The sequence below is a fragment of the Penicillium angulare genome, assembly GCF_028827245.1.
Source record: "Penicillium angulare strain IBT 27051 chromosome Unknown utg000004l_segment0_segment0, whole genome shotgun sequence".
Lineage (NCBI taxonomy): Eukaryota > Fungi > Ascomycota > Eurotiomycetes > Eurotiales > Aspergillaceae > Penicillium > Penicillium angulare.
This window is the reverse complement of record NW_026623163.1, coordinates 5,430,623-5,450,312: the sequence shown is the minus strand read 5'-3', so window position 1 is coordinate 5,450,312 and position 19,690 is coordinate 5,430,623. Positions and strand designations below refer to the sequence as shown.

General features: G+C 47.5%; 8 protein-coding genes across 8 annotated transcripts; 4 read left to right on the top strand and 4 right to left on the bottom strand.

The window, feature by feature from the left end:
- Nucleotides 1-789: 789 nt before the first annotated feature.
- On the bottom strand, nt 790-2,829 carry N7478_005929 (putative NAD+ kinase Utr1; the record flags this gene model as incomplete). Its single annotated transcript, XM_056922143.1, has 2 exons — nt 790-1,301; nt 1,371-2,829. The coding sequence occupies 2 exons, from the start codon at nt 2,827-2,829 to the stop codon at nt 790-792; spliced, it is 1,971 nt and encodes a 656-aa protein (XP_056780180.1).
- Nucleotides 2,830-4,338: 1,509 nt separating this feature from the next.
- Nucleotides 4,339-5,142, bottom strand: N7478_005928 (putative exosome complex subunit Rrp46; the record flags this gene model as incomplete). Its single annotated transcript, XM_056922142.1, has 2 exons — nt 4,339-4,752; nt 4,807-5,142. The coding sequence occupies 2 exons, from the start codon at nt 5,140-5,142 to the stop codon at nt 4,339-4,341; spliced, it is 750 nt and encodes a 249-aa protein (XP_056780179.1).
- A 535-nt stretch (nt 5,143-5,677) lies between these two features.
- Nucleotides 5,678-5,917, top strand: N7478_005927 (uncharacterized protein; the record flags this gene model as incomplete). The annotated part of the gene is made up of 1 exon (XM_056922141.1): nt 5,678-5,917. The coding sequence occupies one exon, from the start codon at nt 5,678-5,680 to the stop codon at nt 5,915-5,917; it is 240 nt and encodes a 79-aa protein (XP_056780178.1).
- A 338-nt stretch (nt 5,918-6,255) lies between these two features.
- Nucleotides 6,256-9,749, top strand: N7478_005926 (putative potassium/sodium P-type ATPase; the record flags this gene model as incomplete). The annotated part of the gene is made up of 5 exons (XM_056922140.1): nt 6,256-6,539; nt 6,602-6,728; nt 6,815-6,909; nt 6,966-8,859; nt 8,919-9,749. 5 exons carry the CDS (start codon nt 6,256-6,258, stop codon nt 9,747-9,749), a joined length of 3,231 nt encoding a protein of 1,076 aa, XP_056780177.1.
- A 795-nt stretch (nt 9,750-10,544) lies between these two features.
- On the bottom strand, nt 10,545-11,588 carry N7478_005925 (zinc-binding alcohol dehydrogenase family protein; the record flags this gene model as incomplete). The annotated part of the gene is made up of 1 exon (XM_056922139.1): nt 10,545-11,588. One exon carries the CDS (start codon nt 11,586-11,588, stop codon nt 10,545-10,547), a length of 1,044 nt encoding a protein of 347 aa, XP_056780176.1.
- Nucleotides 11,589-12,850: 1,262 nt separating this feature from the next.
- On the top strand, nt 12,851-13,688 carry N7478_005924 (putative EF-hand calcium-binding domain protein; the record flags this gene model as incomplete). Its single annotated transcript, XM_056922138.1, has 2 exons — nt 12,851-12,911; nt 12,970-13,688. The coding sequence occupies 2 exons, from the start codon at nt 12,851-12,853 to the stop codon at nt 13,686-13,688; spliced, it is 780 nt and encodes a 259-aa protein (XP_056780175.1).
- A 576-nt stretch (nt 13,689-14,264) lies between these two features.
- On the bottom strand, nt 14,265-15,373 carry N7478_005923 (isopenicillin N synthase family dioxygenase; the record flags this gene model as incomplete). Its single annotated transcript, XM_056922137.1, has 2 exons — nt 14,265-15,039; nt 15,102-15,373. 2 exons carry the CDS (start codon nt 15,371-15,373, stop codon nt 14,265-14,267), a joined length of 1,047 nt encoding a protein of 348 aa, XP_056780174.1.
- A 2,352-nt stretch (nt 15,374-17,725) lies between these two features.
- On the top strand, nt 17,726-19,231 carry N7478_005922 (putative GTP cyclohydrolase II; the record flags this gene model as incomplete). The annotated part of the gene is made up of 4 exons (XM_056922136.1): nt 17,726-17,815; nt 17,879-18,835; nt 18,892-19,173; nt 19,226-19,231. 4 exons carry the CDS (start codon nt 17,726-17,728, stop codon nt 19,229-19,231), a joined length of 1,335 nt encoding a protein of 444 aa, XP_056780173.1.
- Between the last annotated feature and the right edge of the window lie 459 nt (nt 19,232-19,690).

Genomic DNA, 19,690 nt, shown 5'->3' with positions numbered 1-19,690 from the left:
TTTCTACTAGAGGGGAGGTTTTGTAGGTTGTTATATAGGTTTGGATACATCCTGGGTTATATGGCCTGTCTATTATAGTGGGGATTGTGGCTTTGACGCTTAATAAAAGCGAAACGTTGTGGTTTCAGTGCAGATGTCGATCTGCGAACCTAATCATTTGTAGGCGAGGTTACATGGAGAATTTATCAGGCCTCGGATGGAACCTCAATTCATCAGATTCCGAGTTTGGAAGTTGGAACCTTGATTGAGAACAATAAATGCAGATGTCTACTATTAACAGTCGCTTGTCCAGGAGTTTCATGTAGGGTCATTCTTGATGATGCCCAGGTTATATTGTTGAATATAGTATGGGGAAGACGTGCATATCAGAAACACAAATTGGCTGTCCAAAATCCAGTACTTTCCAACCTGGAACCGAAATGCCAGTATCAATTGATGTAGAGACTGTATGTATACGAGCCAAAGAACCCCTCTCATAGACCATGCATGTAGTGCTTGGCGAAAGAAGGGGTTCGACCAAGAAGTGTGGTGGAAACTATAATGTAGCGACCGCTGAACTGTCTAAACCGGAAATAGTAACCCAAGAAATGAGAAGGTAGGGAAAAAGGGAGAAAAAAAAAAGACATCATGAATCTATCCGTTGAATATTCTTGGGAGAATGCAGCGGGGATCTGGGAGATATCGCCAAAACGCCAATGACGAAACGATGGGAAGGTATATATATGGTCATGAAAACAGAAGTGAGAAAGGGTAAAAGGATTAAGCAGGGTAGATGGGAGGAGGCGGCGGTCACATATTGAGCAAGCTCATCTGTCGCCGCATAGGATTTGGAGAGAAGGCATCGCCATCTTCACTAGGCCCGATGCCACTATCTGTGCCACCGAGCCCGGTGTCTGTATCGATGTCCCATTGTTCGTCTTCAGCGTCCCCGTTGAGGTCGGGGTCGCCATCGGCGCCACTGTCCCAGCTTTTTTGTACAGCACCGCGAGTGTTCCAACGTAAAGCTCGCTGGACACTGGTGAACCATTCACCGCTGTCAGAGACAACGGTAGGGAAAGGGTACTGACTGGCTTCGACGGTGACATAATCGCCTTGACGAAGCTCGACGCGACCTTTGCCGTCGAAGGAGCAGTAGGCAGTTGACCGCGAAGCATTAGGAACCGCGATACGGAGGAGATGAGAGTCTGATAGAACCATCGGACGGAAAGAGAGTGTGTGAGGGCAGATCGGAGTGAGGAGAATTCCGGGAATGGAAGGGTGCATGAGGGAGCCGCCAGCGGACAAAGAATAAGCCGTTGAGCCTGGATAGATTAAAGTCAGCATGAAAAGTACGAAACATGGATCAGATTTCAATCAGGGATGGAACGAACCAGTGGGTGTAGAGAAGATACAGCCATCCGCTTGAACCACGGTCAACAACTCGTTATCGGCATATAATTCCAGATTGGACACATAGGGCGACGGCCCTCGATCGATAACAACTTCGTTCAAAACTTCGAACTGCTCGCCCTCCTCGACTGCTCCAGCCTCCGCACCTTTGCTCCGATCTTTCCGGAACACAGTACAAGTGAATCGCATACGCAAATTGACACGCATACCCACATCACCCATGACGGCATTGAGATGTGATTTGTATTCGGAAAACTCGAAGTTGGTAAGGAATCCAAGACTCCCCAATGAGAAACAAAACACCGGCGGTACAACACGCTGGAACAGCCAGGAAGTGAAAAGGACCGTACCGTCACCACCCAGCGTCAGTACAAGGTCGAATTTATCCGGTGACGTCCAACACATATCAGGGGTCCAAAATTGTAACATCTGAGCGAACCGTGGTTCCTTTTGGAGAAGGCCCGGTGTGTCGAACCGTTTGGAATTCCGCAACTTCGCATCAACATACACATTGACTCCTAGGTCACTTCCGTAGCGTGGGGTTGAGAGGAGCCACTCTGCGAGCTCGCGTGTCAAATGTACCAGGCTGTTATCTCGAGCCTTGGTGACAATCATGACGTTGCGTACTGCGCGCTTGATCGGCCGTCGCTGTAATTGTTTGGATACTTCTCGAACTCCCGTTGCGGTTTGTACTAATCGTGAATGTGACAGCCACTCGTCATCAGCAATCTCCTCGAGAACCTTCTTGATATTGACAGCGTCATCGAATCGCTGATGGAAATAACATGGTGACTGCATCATCAACCGCGCCGTAGCGGGCGATCGGTCCAGATAATTATTTATTTGCAAACTAGAGAGTGCCGCCGATAATCGCTGTGATGACGCATTGCTACACCGACGTTCTCGCTCCTCCGCGGCCGGTGAATTTTGGACGGCATTATTGCTATTGTTAGCAACCAGGCCTGACCAGTTGCTCGTCAATGGTGAATTTTGGTTATTCGGGGGAGAAGTGGAGGTTGTGTTGGACAGGGCTGTCCTCGAGGCTAAGGCCTTCATTATGGTTTGGCGGGGGATGCAATCGGTGGAGAGCGCCTTCTGCGGACGATGACCGGAGATTGATTTCTGACGAAATCGGCGCAAAGCTGAGGGCAGCGACCTACCGGCCTCCTCATGTGTCGAGTCGATCTTGTGGGGAGGCAGCGCGTCGCTGCTAGGAACTCGTGGGGTGGGTTCGTGCTGATGGATTTCGTTGTGTGTCTGGGAGGGTTCTATATGGAGGGCATAGTCGCGGAGGAGCGCCGCGCCGACGGTTGATGCGGATGGGGGAGGTGGGGCGTTGGCAGTTGGAGACGGAGATGCGTGAGACGAAGAACGCAATGACGCGGATGTGGAGGATGGGGGCATGTCAGATCGGGATGAATCATTACCGGGCGACGCCATGGGCAGGTAGGATTGGCCCTCGGCAGGATTCCACTAGCGATGAGGATGATAGAAAAAAAAGAGAGTCAAAAAAAAAGTGCCAATGTCGCAGATACGCGAAAGCCGGGGTTCGGATGTAACGGAGTTTTAAACAGCGGGTGCAGCGCTATCAATCAAGGCAGCGGTAGAACCTGTTCCCAATAGTGCATGGGATAGCGCCCTTTTTTTTCTTTCTGCGATTGCTATGTCCTAATCGAGAGTTCGGGGTCGGTTTGATTTGATCCTTGATTCTACCGTCTTCTATCCCCGTTCTTTGCGATCTGCCGGCAGGGATTTGGCGCTCGGATCAACTCCAGGGTTTGGGGCGGCCCCGGTCGGTGGGGATTAGGCTTGAAACTGACACTGGGGTCATACCAGTGGCAGTAGGGAAGGGTCTGGAAAGTGAGAGAATTAAGAACGTGTCCCCATTCAAAAAAGAGACTGAAATAATTCAGTTCTCCAAGTTTGTACGGAGGATGAAACCCCGAGGAATGGAGACACGCCAGACCGCTATGATGCGGATCAAAGATGGATCGAAGATGGTGCAATAATCTTGTCTTCCGGCAGATTGGGTGATGTTTGTTCAATGAAAATATTCTTACTCTGGGGATCTTTTTTTAACATCATCACATTCTACAAGTATTACATTAGTCTTCGCTAGTCCTCCGGTTCCTCATGTGGACTCGCCGTCCCATCTTGGCCAACTGTGACGTTTACATTCCTATAGTAGAATAGTAAGAATGGTCACAATACGTGGAAGAAATGAGGGGAAAGCAGCATCATTCTATTATTACTTTTTTGTTTGCTTTTTTTTTTCTATTCTAAGACTGCCATTTTCAAACGAGGCTTGATTATTTGATCGAAAAGATGCAAAGATGAGGTCCAAGCCATAATTCGGAGGAATGGCTGACCAATTGGCAAGGCTGACAAAAAGCACGCTAGAGGGATTCTGTTTAAGGAGCCAAAAATGTATGTGATTTGAGTCTTTGTACACTAGTTGCGTAACTAGTCAGGCCAGCTAGTGATAGGTGACGGGGTTAAGGATCTTAGGCTCTTCCCTCGCATCGGATCCGGTGCAATTAAGTCCGCATATCGGTCTGTCCTGTTCACAGTCGAATTGAGCCAACCAAGCCTCCACTTAAGATATAGTTGACGTCCAGTGCGACTCGGACCAAGTCCAGCTCAGGAACACGATGGAAACCAAAGGGGACACGACAGCAGATGAGTCCAGGGGTGCAATGAAGAAGGAGGATGTTGCACACATGTTGCGTTGGTCATGTGATGGCTCGGGTGTACAACGCAGACCACAAAGCTGTTTTACACTGCTGGTTCGTATGATTGGAGTAGATAAGAGAACCCGTGATCAAAGGACAGGGCGCCTGCGGCGATGGATGAAGGCCAAAGGACCTTTAGTAATAGCGGGTCATGCTTTGTTGGTGACAAGCCAACCCCACTTGGGTACGAGCCCCATAGCGTTGTTATAGGTTGCTCTTAGGCCGATTCGAGTTTCCAGGTGTAATCTCGGTGAAGGCTGTCCTCCACAGTTTCACGAACAAACGCATCCACGTGGGCACCATCGGCTCCCTCACCCATGGCGGTGTCACCGTCAGAACCGGTGGTCGCGACTGCGCGGCAGATAGAAGCAGCTTCTTGCCGCACCAATTCCCATGTCTCAAAATCAAAGCGACCCTGACTCTCACTTAACAAGAGATGCCCCTTCGAAGAGAAGGTGAGGGCATGAATAGATGCGACAGTTTTTGCAGCAGCTGGTGATGGGTCGCGAATGATTTGACCAGAACGGGTCACACCGAGCAACGTTGTAGCGAAGGTCATGGACAAGGGAACGGCGGCGGAGATTAAGGCGAGCAATGAGGCGTGGAGGAGAGCTGGGAGGATGGTGATATACTAGATATGTTAGCTTCGCTGATTTATTAAAATGAGATTCATAACAAGACTCACGGAATCACCGCGTTCTGGAGCCGAGCCTCCAACAGCTGCTAATGTGACGACAACTCCCCGACGTGGGAGTCCCTTCTCCCGTCCGAGAATTACTTTCTCGAGCATTGTGCGCAGGATTCTCTCCACATATCGCTCCCCAACTCCTGCTGTAGCCTGCCCAGGCTTGACAAACACTTCAATGGTGGCATCTTCTGGCTTGAGGGCGTCCTTTCGGGCTGGTAACTCGATGGGCGCATTTACAGCACCAAGCACATCGTATCCTGTGACTGGGCATTTGTAGGAGGCAGATCCATCTGCTCGGTGCAGATTCGACAAGGAAGCTGTAGGGCCGACCATATTGAGCACAAGGGATGGGCGAAAAGGGATCGTTGGTGAAGAAGGAAGGTAGAGAGATGTTCTTGCAGATCAACGCAAGCTCAAAGTGAGTTTTTTTTAGGAGCAATGCGGGCCGGTCGCTGATTGGTCCATGGCCTTGTAGGAGCCGATGTCTACAAGACACATTTAGAGATATAATAACAATCAAGCATGAAAGAAGTCTCACGATAGAAAGGAATATAGTACATTTGGAAAGAATGTGGATTATTATGTAGTCGGGCTTGTGTTTACCTGATCTTTGCTATATTTCAAGATACTCATACCACCTGGGCAGCATAACATTGACTCTTTTCATGAAAAGCCCAACAAAGTTTGTCTGAGGATGATCATGATGAGGATTAATTAGATACATCATATGCAAAATCCTAGAAAGCAGCTAATATTCTGTCAGTATTGTTCTTCTACACCCGACACAGCCCGAAGTCTTGGAATGTGGCATTGCAAGATTGGGCAAGAGGCGATGCGTCGCGCACGCAGTCATGGACTTGCCGGAACCATGGATTTCTTCTACCATTCACAAAACACGAAGCCAAAACTGGTTTTAGTTGATGATTCAACATCGCAAGTGCACGAATCGAATCGAAGCAATAAAATCACCAACTTGATCTATTCGCCTTTGACCGATCAAGCCCACGATGAGACGTCGCAGGGATTAAGACGCACCTACTTCCATGGCTTTGCCCAGGAATCGCGGGGTCCAATCAGCGTAGAATCCAAGACTCCTAACAGCCGGTGAATCAAGTGTTGTCGCAAGCTATCGACCAGATCAGATCAGCCAAGCACAGTTCCCCCAATAACCATGCAGCTCCAAGGAAGTGACAAGACTTTCCCCTCATGCCCCTCTTTTGGGAACATATGAAGCGAGACGCGAATATCCGCATGGTGCCGTATAAGTATTTCTAGTGCTACGGCATTCTGTGAAGCTTTCATTAAACTTTTTTTCTTTTTCTTTTTTCTCCTGCTTCAGAAGGTCCTTCCTTTCTTTTGCTTGTGATCAGGGTATCTTAGCTAGATCAACTAGGTAGTGGATATTCTTTCATCTTCCTCACCTTCCTTTCACACTATACCTTTTGAATGGGCATAGATACTTCCCTGGATGCCGTCGAGGAATCGACTGAACCTCCTATATGTCCTTATACGGAGCCCTTACCCAATTTGAATCCAGCCCACCCTAGTGTAGGACATGAGCTGTGTGACCCATGTGAGAAACCTCAACTGCCGACCACGGATGATCAGTCATCTACCGATACTGCCCAGTCTGTCTCTGTCAGCCTCTTTGAGCCCAGAGAATACGATATCCAACAAGCCCATATTTTAGACCCTTCCCGAATCGTTTCACTTCTCAATACCGATCTACAGTGAGTTCCATTTCACTAGCCTATGACACCCTACTATTTCTTGTATACTGATTTCTATTTAGCAATGGACTGTCCAACGGTGAGGCGCAACTGCGCCTCGAAAGAGATGGCCCGAATACCGTTCGCGAAATCAAGGGCATCTCCGTCTGGGGGATATTACTAAGACAAGTGTCCAATAGTCTTACTATAGTGAGTTAGCTTTAGGTGCCGAGAAAAATTTGGCACGACAAGGAGGTTGAGGAGGAGGCTCTTCAGAACTAACAAGTGGTGAAAAGGTTCTACTACTGACAATGGGGTTGTCCTTCGGGATTGATGATTACATTGAAGGCGGAGTTATCACCGCAGTGATTCTATTAAACATCATTGTCGGGTAAGTTATTGTGACTTGAGAACTTAGTTTATCTACAGCTAATAGCTCCTGCGAAGGTTCTTCCAAGACTATCGTGCAGAACGAACGATCCTTTCCCTCAGTTGCTTGTCTGCCCCAGAATGCAAAGTCATTCGAGAGAGTCGAATCACGCCCGTTAAAGCCGAGACTCTGGTCGTGGGAGATGTTGTTAGCCTTTCAGTAGGTGACATCGTTCCCGCAGACCTACGACTCTTCGATGGTATGAATGCCTCCATGGACGAGGCTCTACTTACCGGCGAATCTCTTCCTGTGCTCAAGACACCATACGTGACGCTTAAATCGCAGAGCAATATTCCAATCGGCGATAGAAGCAATATGGCATACTCGGGCTGCAGTACCACGCAAGGTCGTGCCTTGGGAATTGTCATAGCGACGGGAATGAATACTGAGGTTGGAAAGATCGCGCAACTTTTGCAGGATCAGAACGAAGAGGGCGGCTCAAATGCCTTTGCCAGGGTATTTCACCGTGTTAAGTCCCCCATAATGAACATATTGGGTTTGGTGGGAACGCCTTTGCAGGTGAAGTTGAGCAAGTTCGCCTTGTTACTCTTCGCCCTAGCCATTTTATTGGCGATTATTGTGTTTTCAGTCAACCTTTGGGATGTGCAGGGTGAGGTTCTCATCTATGGTATCTGCGTTGCCGTTGCCGTCATCCCAGAGTCGTTGATTGCAGTGCTTACCATTACCATGTCTGTCGGAACCAAAGCAATGGCGAAAGGCAACGTTGTTGTTCGAAAGCTCCAATGCCTTGAAGCTGTTGGTGGTGTCACAAACATTTGTTCCGACAAAACTGGCACTCTGACTCAAGGAAAAATGATAGCTCGCTCGGCATGGGTCCCAGGTGCTGGCACATTGACAGTGTATCAAGTTACCGATCCTTTTGACCCTACAAGTGGAGTTGTGCAGCTTAATGACAATGATTGGAATTCAAACGATTCAATTATCGAGAATACCTCGCTGCAGACATTTTTGTCAGCTCTTTCACTTTGCAATCTTTCTACCATACACCATGAAAGAAACATGTGGACGGCTGTTGGCGAACCAACTGAGATTGCGCTTCATATTTTAGCCATGCGATTTGATCTCGGGAAAAGAGCACTCATTCGCAGTGGTCAAATCGAACTCCGCACGGAATATCCCTTTGACTCTACTATCAAGAAAATGACGGCTGTTTACAGCAACGCAAGCAAAAGCGTCAATGAGGTGTACACTAAAGGTGCACCTGAAGCTATACTGCCCCTAATATCGATGTCTGTGACAGAGAAACAGAGGGTCTTGGAAAGAGCAGATAGAATGGCCAGCGAAGGTCTGCGAGTTCTCTGCATCGCTTTCAAGAAAGTAGCAATTGACCAAGATGATCAGGTTTCCCCGCGGGGTGCCGCGGAGTCGAATCTTGAATTTTCTGGACTTGTGGGACTATACGATCCACCACGCGTCGAAACGGCCGCAGCAGTACAAAAATGTCAGATGGCAGGCATTTCAGTACACATGCTCACAGGCGACCATATTAAGACTGCTACGGCGATCGCCGCAGAAGTTGGTATTCTGGACGAAATGCTAATGATAATAAAGCCAGACAAATTGGTCATGGCCGCCGATCAATTTGATAGATTGACCGATGCCGAAATTGACGAGATGGAAGAACTTCCTCTTGTGATTGCTCGCTGTAGTCCGGCCACCAAGGTCCGTATGGTTGAGGCTACACATCGTCGAAAGGCTTTCTGTGTAATGACGGGAGACGGTGTCAATGACTCTCCTGCTCTTAAACGAGCTGATGTGGGTATAGCAATGGGAAAGAATGGAAGCGATGTCGCGAAGGAGGCTGCTGACATGGTTCTCACTGATGATGACTTCTCTTCCATTGTAAAAGCAGTCGAAGAGGGAAGAAGACTATTCGATAACATTCAAAAGGTTATTTTCAATCTTACTGCGTTCTGTCTGAGTTGCTCACTAACGGGATAATCAACTAGTTTCTCATGCATTTGCTTATATCGAACATTGCTCAAGTCATTCTCCTTCTCATCGCCTTGGCCTTCAAAGATACCGGAGGAGATTCGGTATTTCCGCTATCTCCACTTGAAATCCTATGGGCAAATCTCGTTACGTCCTCGTTTTTGGCCGTTGGCCTAGGTCTCGAAGAAGCCCAGCCGGACATCATGTACCGGCCCCCACATGACTTGCGTGTCGGAGTCTTCACTCCAGAACTAATCATCGATAAGATGGTATATGGCACTTGCATGGGCTCTCTATGCTTGGTAGCATTCGTATGTGTTGTCTACGCAAAAGGCACAGGAGCCTCCAGCCTAGGAGACGGGTGCAATCAGGGATATAACTCAAGCTGTGATACTGTTTTCCGAGCTCGAGCCACTACATATGCAACCCTAACGTTTCTTCTACTTGTAACAGCCTGGGAAGTCAAACATTTCGCACGATCACTTTTCAACATGGATCCGATCAGATTCCCCCAGCGCTTTTCGGTTTTCGCTACAGTCTGGCAGAACCGTTTCCTTTTCTGGGCGGTTATTGCGGGCTTTGTCATTGCCTTCCCGGTCATTTACCTTCCTGTTATTAATGAGACTGTCTTCAAGCATCATGCTATTACATGGGAATGGGGCGTAGTTTTCGGTTGCACGCTTGCTTACCTGGCTTGCGTTGAAACTTGGAAGGCAATTAAGAGAAGATTTGGGATTGGGAGTGGCAAGCATCGCATTATGACGCTGGATGATGCTGAGACTAGAATTGGCTTGAATACTCCAACTCTGATGTCTATGAGTGCCAATGCGAGTGTGGAGATGAAATGAGGTCTCTCATTGGGTTGATTCAACATCAACTCTGGGGTTGTTCGATTTTGAGCATGTGGGTGGTTGATGCTGGGATATAACGGGTCTTTGCGGTTACTTTCACTATTTTTTTTCTTCTACATCTTCACTTCAAGGGCCTAATTGAATACATTTCCCTCGCAAATCTTGCTTTCAATGTTGCACTAAAACTTCTGAGGTCCAAAGTAAGGTTCACCTTTTTACGCAAAATAGAATTGGGCAACGATCTATTTGACGTGTAAGGTAAGAAGAGACTTCAGTATAAACATCTTTGGAATGTAGAAACGGCTAGACCCTATATGACTTCAAGTTTATTTTCTGTTGTCCCGAGGACATTTCTAATCATCTCGCATTCGGAGTCACGAGGCTTTAATGGAAATCCACAGAACAAATTCGACTAAACATTCTTGGTTCTTCGAGGCCATCACTGCCCAGGAGGTATGTTTAGTATCGCCTAAGTCTTTCTCCATCTTCAACTTTGACAAAGTTTTTACAATACTTATGCCCAGGTGTCTCAGTTGTGTGCTCAAATCTGAAACTTCCAAGAAATATTAAAGTATCCTAGCTGGCCAATGCCAGATATATTCAAAGGGGCTTGATCTTTGTGTCCAAGTTATTCCGAAAAGAGAAGAAAACAGATAGCAGCGCCTTTGTATTTGGTCTTAACCTGGTTAACTTCCGAGCTGAACCCCGAGCTTGAGATCATAGGCCACCTAAGACAGTTGGCCAATACTACTTAGTCTTGTAGTCAACACTTAAATCGGGAGTCACAGCTACTTAAGAAGTTTCCTCAACGTTGTATACCAGCTTTTCACCGCTCACTTTCCCATTTCTCATGAGATCCAATCCATCCAGAACACCGTTCAGTCCACCTTTTCCAACTCTAGAAGGATGAGTCTTGAGCTTTTCTTCCGCCAACAGCCCCTCGGCAAGAACAGCGAACTTCTCTGCGTTGGCCTTGTGCTCTGGAAGAGCCGGGATAGCAATTTCACCCATTTTCACGGGCTCACCGAAACAGGTATAAGCCAGAACCCAATGATAATTAATATCTGGACGCTCAAGTTTGACACGGACCAAGGTGCAGTAATCTCCTCCAGAAGTAGAGATGACCTCTTCACAAAATTTGCCAGAGGCTTGCGATCCAATGCAGTCGACAGCAAGCTTTAACTTGTCATCGCTATACTTGTGAACTTCTGCGGCAGATTTGGGGTCTTTGTAATCATACACAATGTCTGCTCCAAGACCAAGAACAAGATCGAAGCTGTGTGGAGAGCATGTAGCAATAACATTGTATCCAGATAGCTTCGCGTACTGGATTGCTAAGGTGCCGGTCGCTGTTGATCCTCCGTAGACGAGGATATGAGGAGTGCCTTTAACAGGATCTGCAGGCGAGGAAAGCTTCAGGTTGGATGCAATCTGACCAACTGTATTGATACCAACCCCAAGCGACGCAGCGTCCTGGAAGCTTAGACTATCCGGGATCCGTAGTTGAAGATCACCTTTTACAACGATGTACTCAGCGAAAACGCCGGTCTCGGGATTAAGCGCATTAGAGCCGTGTCCCATTCCGCAGACGCGATCGCCTTTTTTCCATGACTTTTTCACGTCTTTGCCGACGGCTTCTATGACCCCTGCGAAGTCACAGCCCACAGTAGTCCCAACAGCATTGTAGCCATCAATGTGCTTCCAGTCCGTGGGGTTCAGGCCCACAGACACATTCTTGACTAGGATAGAGTCGTCTGAGAGCGTAGGAATAGGGCGATCGTTGACAACAGTAGCCACTCCAGGAGCTTGGATGACAATGGCTTTTTGCACGGCCATTGCTCTCAGGATATATCGTCAAATAGGTAGCTGGAGACTTGGGAAATAAATATCGATGAATTATAGAAGAGGGATCAAGCAAGGTGAGACCCAGGAGTGGTAAGGCAAATATTATATATGTTTTCCCGGGGTCATCTTACCTGTATGTCATCCTTTAAGTACCTAGTAGACTCCCTCAATTCAACAGATGAACTTCAAAGTTACCAGCTTGAATGATTTTCCGCGGCTATGGGTTGCTTAAACTAAGCCATCCTTCTTAAGTCCGTGCTTAATGCCCGTAATACGATTACAGATTAAGCATCTACCCTCTATGATGATCAATATTTATACACCTTTGCGTTGACGGCTCTTGATGACGACCACAATTTTAGTGCGGGTGATGATAAAGCTGGCTATACAAGAAAGACGATTATAAATCATCCATGGATTAGGAATCACTGTTGATGATTTCGGATGACTCGGGTCGGCACGGACTCGGATCCATAATTGCTTGAACCCAGTTTAAACTTTCAGAAAGAGACTCGGAGTATTGGGAGGGGATTCCAAGGTTGCAGTCGGTATATTGTCTGAGAGATGATACTCGATATATCGTGTGTATATCCGCCATAAGTCATTTCCACTATCTAACGTTAATACTGCGGGCGCTAGGAGATTGGTGGGAGCTAGAAGCAATGAATCAAGAGGGGCATTGTTGCCGATTGGAAATTTTGAACTTTTTGAACTTTTTGAACTTTTTGAGGCGCCCAATACTTTTTTCCTTGCAGCAGTTGACAGTAATATTTAATCTGCCATTTCTTTAAAAACTGTAATCTATGTCGAAGAGGGGTAAAGGGAGAATCATTGGCCCTGAAAAATAGTACTAATGGAGTGGATGCGTACCAACTATTTATAGTCGTGTCTTGCCATACTGAGAGGCAATTGCTGATTGCTGCGGGGGCCATGCCTTCAGACAACACACTCTACCCTAAGGTATGCATGAATGTCGGTGTACTTGATGTCCTCCCTTGCTTAAACAACAGTGGATCTAGCGTACAGAAAGTACCATATCTCAAATATTTTCGCCGGAAAATTCTGAGCCAGGCTTTCGAGTGACATGGAGTGATCAAGCCCATATGCTCGGTCCCGCCCCCAATTGCTGATTCTTTAAGGTGCGGCGCGTATCCACCGTCAGCAGCATTCATCCGCCCGCGTTGCGAAAGGACCCCTCGTGCACCGACTTTCTTTTTTTTCAATCCAGTTCATTACCCATATCCAAAGCCACTATGAAGATTCTCTGTCTCCACGGGAAAGGCACCAGTGGTGCGATTTTTAAATCCCAAACTTGTACGAGAGACCCGCAATTTGCGAAAACATGACGATAGAGCTAATTCCGCCCCCGCAGCATCATTCCGAGCACAGCTATCCAGAAAAGACATCGAATTCGACTTCATAGACGGTCCCTTTAAATCTAACGCGGCAGCTGGCGTGGATCTATTCTACCCACCACCTTACTTCGGATTTCTGGAAGAGAGCACATACGATGATATGCTCGCGGCGTGCGACTGGCTGCGCGTGTACATCTCCAAGAACGGCCCATATGACGCAGTGATGGGATTTTCGCAAGGAACAATTATGGCATCTACATATCTCCTTCTGCACCAAGAGGAAACACCTCATCTTCCGCCCCCGTTCAAGGCTGCCATTTTCAGCTGTGGCGCTGTCTCATTGGGGGTACTGGAGGAACTTGGCTTCAATATTACTTCTTCGATGCACCATCGCGATATGGCATCACGGAGGTCTCTGGGTAACATGGCTAGTTCGAATGCTATCTTGCAGTCCGGTGGGAGCAGATGGCAAGGCGATACTACTTCTCAGGGTTTGTCTGAAGATCAAGTACGGGATGAGATTAAGGGACCTCTCCAAATTCCTATACCGACCGTGCATATCTACGGAACGAAGGATCCTCGTTATTCTGCTGGTGTGCAGCTTTCCGGGGTTTGTAATCCTGAGAATCGCCGGACGTTCAATCATGGAGGTGGACATGAGATTCCTCGGACGTCGGCTGTTAGCAATACGATTGCGGAGCTGATTGAGTGGGCACTGGATGAGGCAGGTGTTTGAAAATGATCGCAATCTCCAATAGATTATGTTCGATGTTTAAGACCGGGATGGTGGGTGAAGAGCATAAGCTGCTTACTTTGGGCTGGTTCAAGGTTGAGCTGTCTTTGTCTGTTGTTGCATCAGTAGATTTTGACTTTTCTGCGAGAAATCATATGATAGACTGCTTCTAAATAACGATTGATGACATGCAAAATGGAAGAAGTAAATAAAGAAGTAAGCTAACATGCACACTCGTAGGGCGTTGATCCATGGTAACACATTCCGTATAATCCGACTCGTTAAGCTTCTAGTCTCACCAACGTAACATTGAAATATCCCGAAAGTTGCATGGGTATGACTCGATTTTAGCGCAAAGGAAGGTGCTGCAAGAGATCATCCGAATAAAGGCCGATTGTAGTTTTCTCCGTTCTTTCGCCGAGGGATAATTGTCGCAAAGGGTCGTGATCACTGCTCAGGGCCATCTCATCCGTTTGTGCGCAGGGAAATTGACCGGTCAAACGAACGAAGCGCTAGCCACATAAAGAAAGTCGCAAGGGTAGAGGTGCATATGGATCACCAAGCTTCCGATCATACGATCTAGTTGTCTACATCGTCCTGAAACTCCACCCAGGTCTTCATTTTCTCACGAACATGCCCTCCGTACAAGACGAACCCCTCGTCGCCATCGACAGACCGAACTAGGCAATTTTCTCCAGGCTCAAAGAAGAAAGGGACGCTAATACGTCCCAATGCTGGAGATTCGCTGTTCTGTGACGCAATTGAAGAGGCTGAGGGGCGAAGCCCAGGAGCACGAACCCGATGCATGGTAGCAACGAATCGTCCGCCGGATACCTTAGCCATTAGATCCCCAATATTGACCACGAGGGACTCAGGGATGTATGGTGCTGCGACCCACTCGCCAGTGGAGTTTCGCACCTCTAGTCCGCCAGTCGAATCCTGATGCAAGAGAGTTAGAATGCCGCTGTCGGTATGTGGCGTACAGCTGAGTTTGACCTCATCTGACCCCATGGGCTTGGATCCTGACGCGGCCGATGTTACAGCTGGATAATGCAGTAGTCGAAGGGTGCTTAGGGAGTCGTTGAGGTATGGCGCAAAATAGTTTTTCGGTTTGCCCAATGAAACAGCGAGGAGGGACAATAGTTTGGATGCGAGGGCTTGGAGTTCGGCGTAGAGAATCTCTAACTGCGATCGGGAGTGGAAAATATTTGCATCGGGCCATACGTTTGGCTCAGCTAAATTGAATTTAGATGAATGCGAAGTGGTGGATTGCGTGGGTATTGGTTGCGCGGGACCCATTTCGAAGCCTTCTTTGAGGTTATCATTCGCTAGTTCTGGCTGTGTTGGAAAATATCTTTCCAATGAGTTTCGTCAGTTATTTCATTATTGCAAATGGGCAAGGTAAAGGGTATTGACCCTCGATATGTGTTGTGATGGTCACGTCGGAAAGATCGTTTGGAGAGCTTCATTTTTTCTTCCTCTGGGAGCGCAAAGAATTCTCGAGACATTTTGAAGACTTCTTCATGTTTGTAGCTTAAGGGCACATTGACGAGGTAGGCGAATCCGGTCGTGGCAAAAGCCTCGTAGAGACGATTGCTGAGCGCTGCTAGTTCCTCTTTTGATGCTCCTGAAGGAGACCCGAGAGGTCCAACGTCGACAATGGGCAGGGAGGAGAAGGTGGTCGTCATAGCTGCTTCGCGGAGATAATAGGGAATTCACAAATGATTTGAATCAATTTTTAAAAGCACAGAGTGCGCAATTGTCCCTCAAGCGAGTAATGTGTCTCTTATAATCCCCACAAATCCGGGGATCGACCAAGATCCACCCAATTACGGTAGGTGGTCTTGTGCATGGCGAACCAAGGTCTGTGAAACGTGGATCACTGTGTGCTCGCTCTACCTGAGGGCAGGCAATTCCGTTTCTGGATTTTGGTAGCCTGGCTTATAGTATTCTTTTGGGCCTCGATGAGGCTGTTATATGCGATGTACGCACATCAAAATAACCAAGACTCAATGGCAAACTGCTTTACATCACTTGAACATTGGCGCTCGGGCTGTTTTAGCCGGGACACCGGAGAAAACTATTTTAGAAAAGTATTAATCGAGGAAATATACCCCCTTGTACTTGGAATTGCCCAATGTCCTTGGACTAATAGATCCAATCCCGGGCTTGAAATACCGTTGAGGGTGCTCTGGCGCGAGGGTCGCTATGTATTAGTCATATACGACGGGGGTGGATCAATTGGCTCCATATCTGGGGAATTTGAGGGGCTCTAGTGTATGGTATGTAACCGAGGCTGAGAAAGGACCCCAAGAATATACTCAGTATGTATGGTGGGGGCGGGGTAAGAGAGTGCGCAGGACGCTGATGGAAACCGAGAAGTTTAGAACCAGTCCTGGAGCAGCTCAATAATGCCCGCTGAACTATTTGAAAGTCGCTGGTCTAATGATAAGGCTTCTTCTGTTGCTGGAGTTCTTGGAATATCTGCTTCAACGCTATAAGACTGAATTTTTGCCTAGCTGCGCTTCTTATTCTACGGAGTTATGCCCAGGCTAAGGTATTGAAGCTATTCTCACGAGCATCTTTAATGTAAACCAGATTTCCCTTGTAGATTCGATATCTCACCTTTCCGCCCGCATGTGTACAATATGGATGGAGGGCGGGTCTCCAGAGTACAACAGGGGATTTCTTCACTGTTTCCAAGATTATTTGCAGGTTGTATAGTAAATCCAACAATGAAGTTTGGATACTATCATAGCTTGAGATAAAGTATCCTACTGCACTACCGATAATGTGAATATTAAATTGACTGCTTATGTTATCAATGAGGGCGGCTGGCCTAATGGCAAGGCGTCTGATTTCGGTGTTTCACCTCCTTCAGAAGATTGCAGGTTCGATCCCTGCGTCGCTCGTTTGATTTCTTTTTTATTTCCTTTTTTTTGTTGCACATAGGGTCCGCTGTAAATTTTGTATGGAGAGTGTTCCGTATAATACTACTACATTCCACTCCTTACAGTAAATTTATACCAAGTAGACCCTTTGGAATGCTATGGAATTTAGATATAAACACAGCTTGATTCTACTAGTATACGGGTCTAGAAAATAGCGCAGATTCTACGTTTACCCACCTCGTGTTATGAGCTCTACGGGCTGCGGGGGCGGGCGGAGTGCGATGGCAGAACGGCCACTGAGTCCCATATTACATCTGAATAGTTGCTTAGCTTCCTTTCCCTCTCCCCATAGCAATATTGACATATTGAGCGCACTGCCATCCCAGTAGTTTGGCCATTCTAACACCTCGACACAAAATTGCCGCACGATCTCACGTAAATTTGGCTTTTTTCTACTTCGAGCGTGTTTAACGGCCGTATCTACACGAGATACCCCAGTTTCAATAGAATCGGCTATAGTTAAGGTAATAAAGACGTGAAAAAAGAAAAGTTGCATTGCGGTGAGAATTGCCTTGCGCTGCGGGACAGCAAATGCGGCTAGTCGTGTTTGGCTCTCGCTTCTCCGGCGTGTGAGGTCTACCATGTAGTATAGGAAGGTAAAGTAAAGCTATCTTTTTGTATCAGCCAGCGGTAAATATTATGAATATGAATAAATTTGGCTGTAACTTTAGATCCAGTGTAATGCTCTTATCCTCAACGTTAGATATGCATTCTAGCCTGTGGGTGCACAATCCCGGACTAGACTCGACCAGCGATGCTGAACTCCGAGAACGCCGAAACTATGTGGGGGCCCAATGGGTCGATCATCATCGGTGCCTCTGGGGTCCTTAGTATATACTAGTGGGCCAACAGAACTCTTCATACTACATGTAAACAATTCATCCATGAAACCTGGGAGAGATGAGATTTTCTCAAGTCCCACCATGATGATAATGGTTTAAAAGATCCAAACAATGACGCACGAAGATAAGGCGATAACAGTGCGGGGGAAGTCACATGGCCCCCTGCACTGGGAGACTGAAATCGAACCGACTCTGCGTCCTTGTTTCTTTCACCTCCTTCTCTTTAAGTTTTTCCCTTCTGTTCATCATGAAAGAGCCAGAATCCACCCTCAATATGACAGATCCATCAGCCCAGCCACCGACTTCGCCTCAGTCGATCTACAGCAAACATATCATCGTAGGGACCTGTCTGAAGTTACACAAGGGAGATCGTGCGAAATAATGCTGACTAAATTTTTAGTTAACGACATATCCTGGCCAGAGTGGGATCGAGCCCGTGCCATTAGAATGGGGCGCTGAAGACTCCAAATCTAGGGGTCCAATCGTGGTCTCTCGTAATGGGAATCTAGTGAAACGCCGCAATGCCATCGGTGCACACGGTGGCAGTTACAGCATATACAACGCGCTCGCGATTGCCGCTGGAGATCTTGCTGCAGACTTCAAACCTGATCTGCGAAATAGTGAACCTGTTTTCAATTTCCCTTGGCAATCTTCTTGGGCCGATAAGACCAAGATTGTCTCTATGGATCCGTATGGCCATGATATCGTGAATAAATACAAGCAGGAGCTTGAGGCAGGCTGGGATATTCGTCCTACTATGGCAATCACAAGAGCCAATATGAAGCTGGCAGAGATTGGAGATGCCGTGCGTGACGGTTTATTGGACGTTGATGGTACTATTGTAGTAGACTCATCGGGTGAGGTGCGCGTGACAAAAGTCGCCGTTGAGCCGGTATGGTATTTGCCTGGCGTGGCAGAGAGATTTGGAGTGGACGAGGGCACCTTGCGTCGATCGCTATTTGAGCACACTGGTGGTAGTTACCCCGAACTGATTACCCGACCTGACCTCAAGGTGTTCCTGCCGCCAATTGGAGGACTAACCGTCTATATCTTCGGACCACCTGAACGGGTTTCGGATGAGAATGTGAAGCTAGCTCTTCGAGTTCATGACGAGTGTAATGGAAGCGATGTTTTCCAGTCGGATATCTGCACGTGTCGGCCATATCTAGCTTTCGGCATTCGCGAGGCCATTCGTGAAGCCCAAAATGGCGGAAGCGGGGTGGTCATCTACTTCCGTAAAGAAGGCCGCGCATTGGGGGAGGTCATTAAGTACTTGGTATACAACGCCCGCAAACGAGGCGGAGATACCGCAGACAAGTACTTCACTCGGACGGAAAATATTGCGGGGGTGCGAGATGTAAGTCAGCTCCGTTCATTTTTATTGAAAAATATTGACCTGGGCCTCTCTTTTAGATGCGCTTCCAAGCCCTCATGCCGGACATTCTCCATTGGCTCGGTATCAAGAAGATTGATCGCATGTTGTCCATGTCTAACATGAAACACGATGCCATTGTGGACAGTGGGATTAAGATCCTCGAGCGAATCCCAATCCCCGAGGACATGATCCCCGACGACTCCCGCGTCGAGATTGATGCAAAGATCAATGCCGGTTATTTCACTACTGGAAAGCAGTTCACCATGGATGAGCTCGCACAAGTTCGTGGACGCGGCTGGGAGAAATGGGAAGACATCACTGTAAGTGAAGTGTTGGACAACTCATCTACAAATACGCTGACGTTCCCCACAGCATTGAATATGACATCACAAAGCATAGCCGGCGATAAAGAAGGCGGGAATGGGGTAGCATTTCGGGATATTTTATTTTGCCAGATTCATATCACAGAAGAGTTAACAATCGAATCATGATCATTTTGAAACCTTGATTGAGGCTCCTAGTGCACAGTTTTGATAAATTTCAACCCAGACACACCGCTCTGAGATTGTTAGCTACAGTGGAGAAAAGGAAAGTGCATTGATCATCAGCAGTTGCACTTCACTACTCTGTACTTAGGGCGGTATTACGTCGGCGGGCTTGTGGTGGCAATTTCTCCCGCCCCAACGACGGACATCGAAAATTTTCTGGAGATTACTCTACGCAGGCAGACGATGTAAAGTTTTCACTACTGACTTTGGGAATGAACGCGGCATTTTAACATAGCAATAACAGGCATCGGGCGCGCGATTTAACTGGGAAGTACTCCGTAGCAGACAA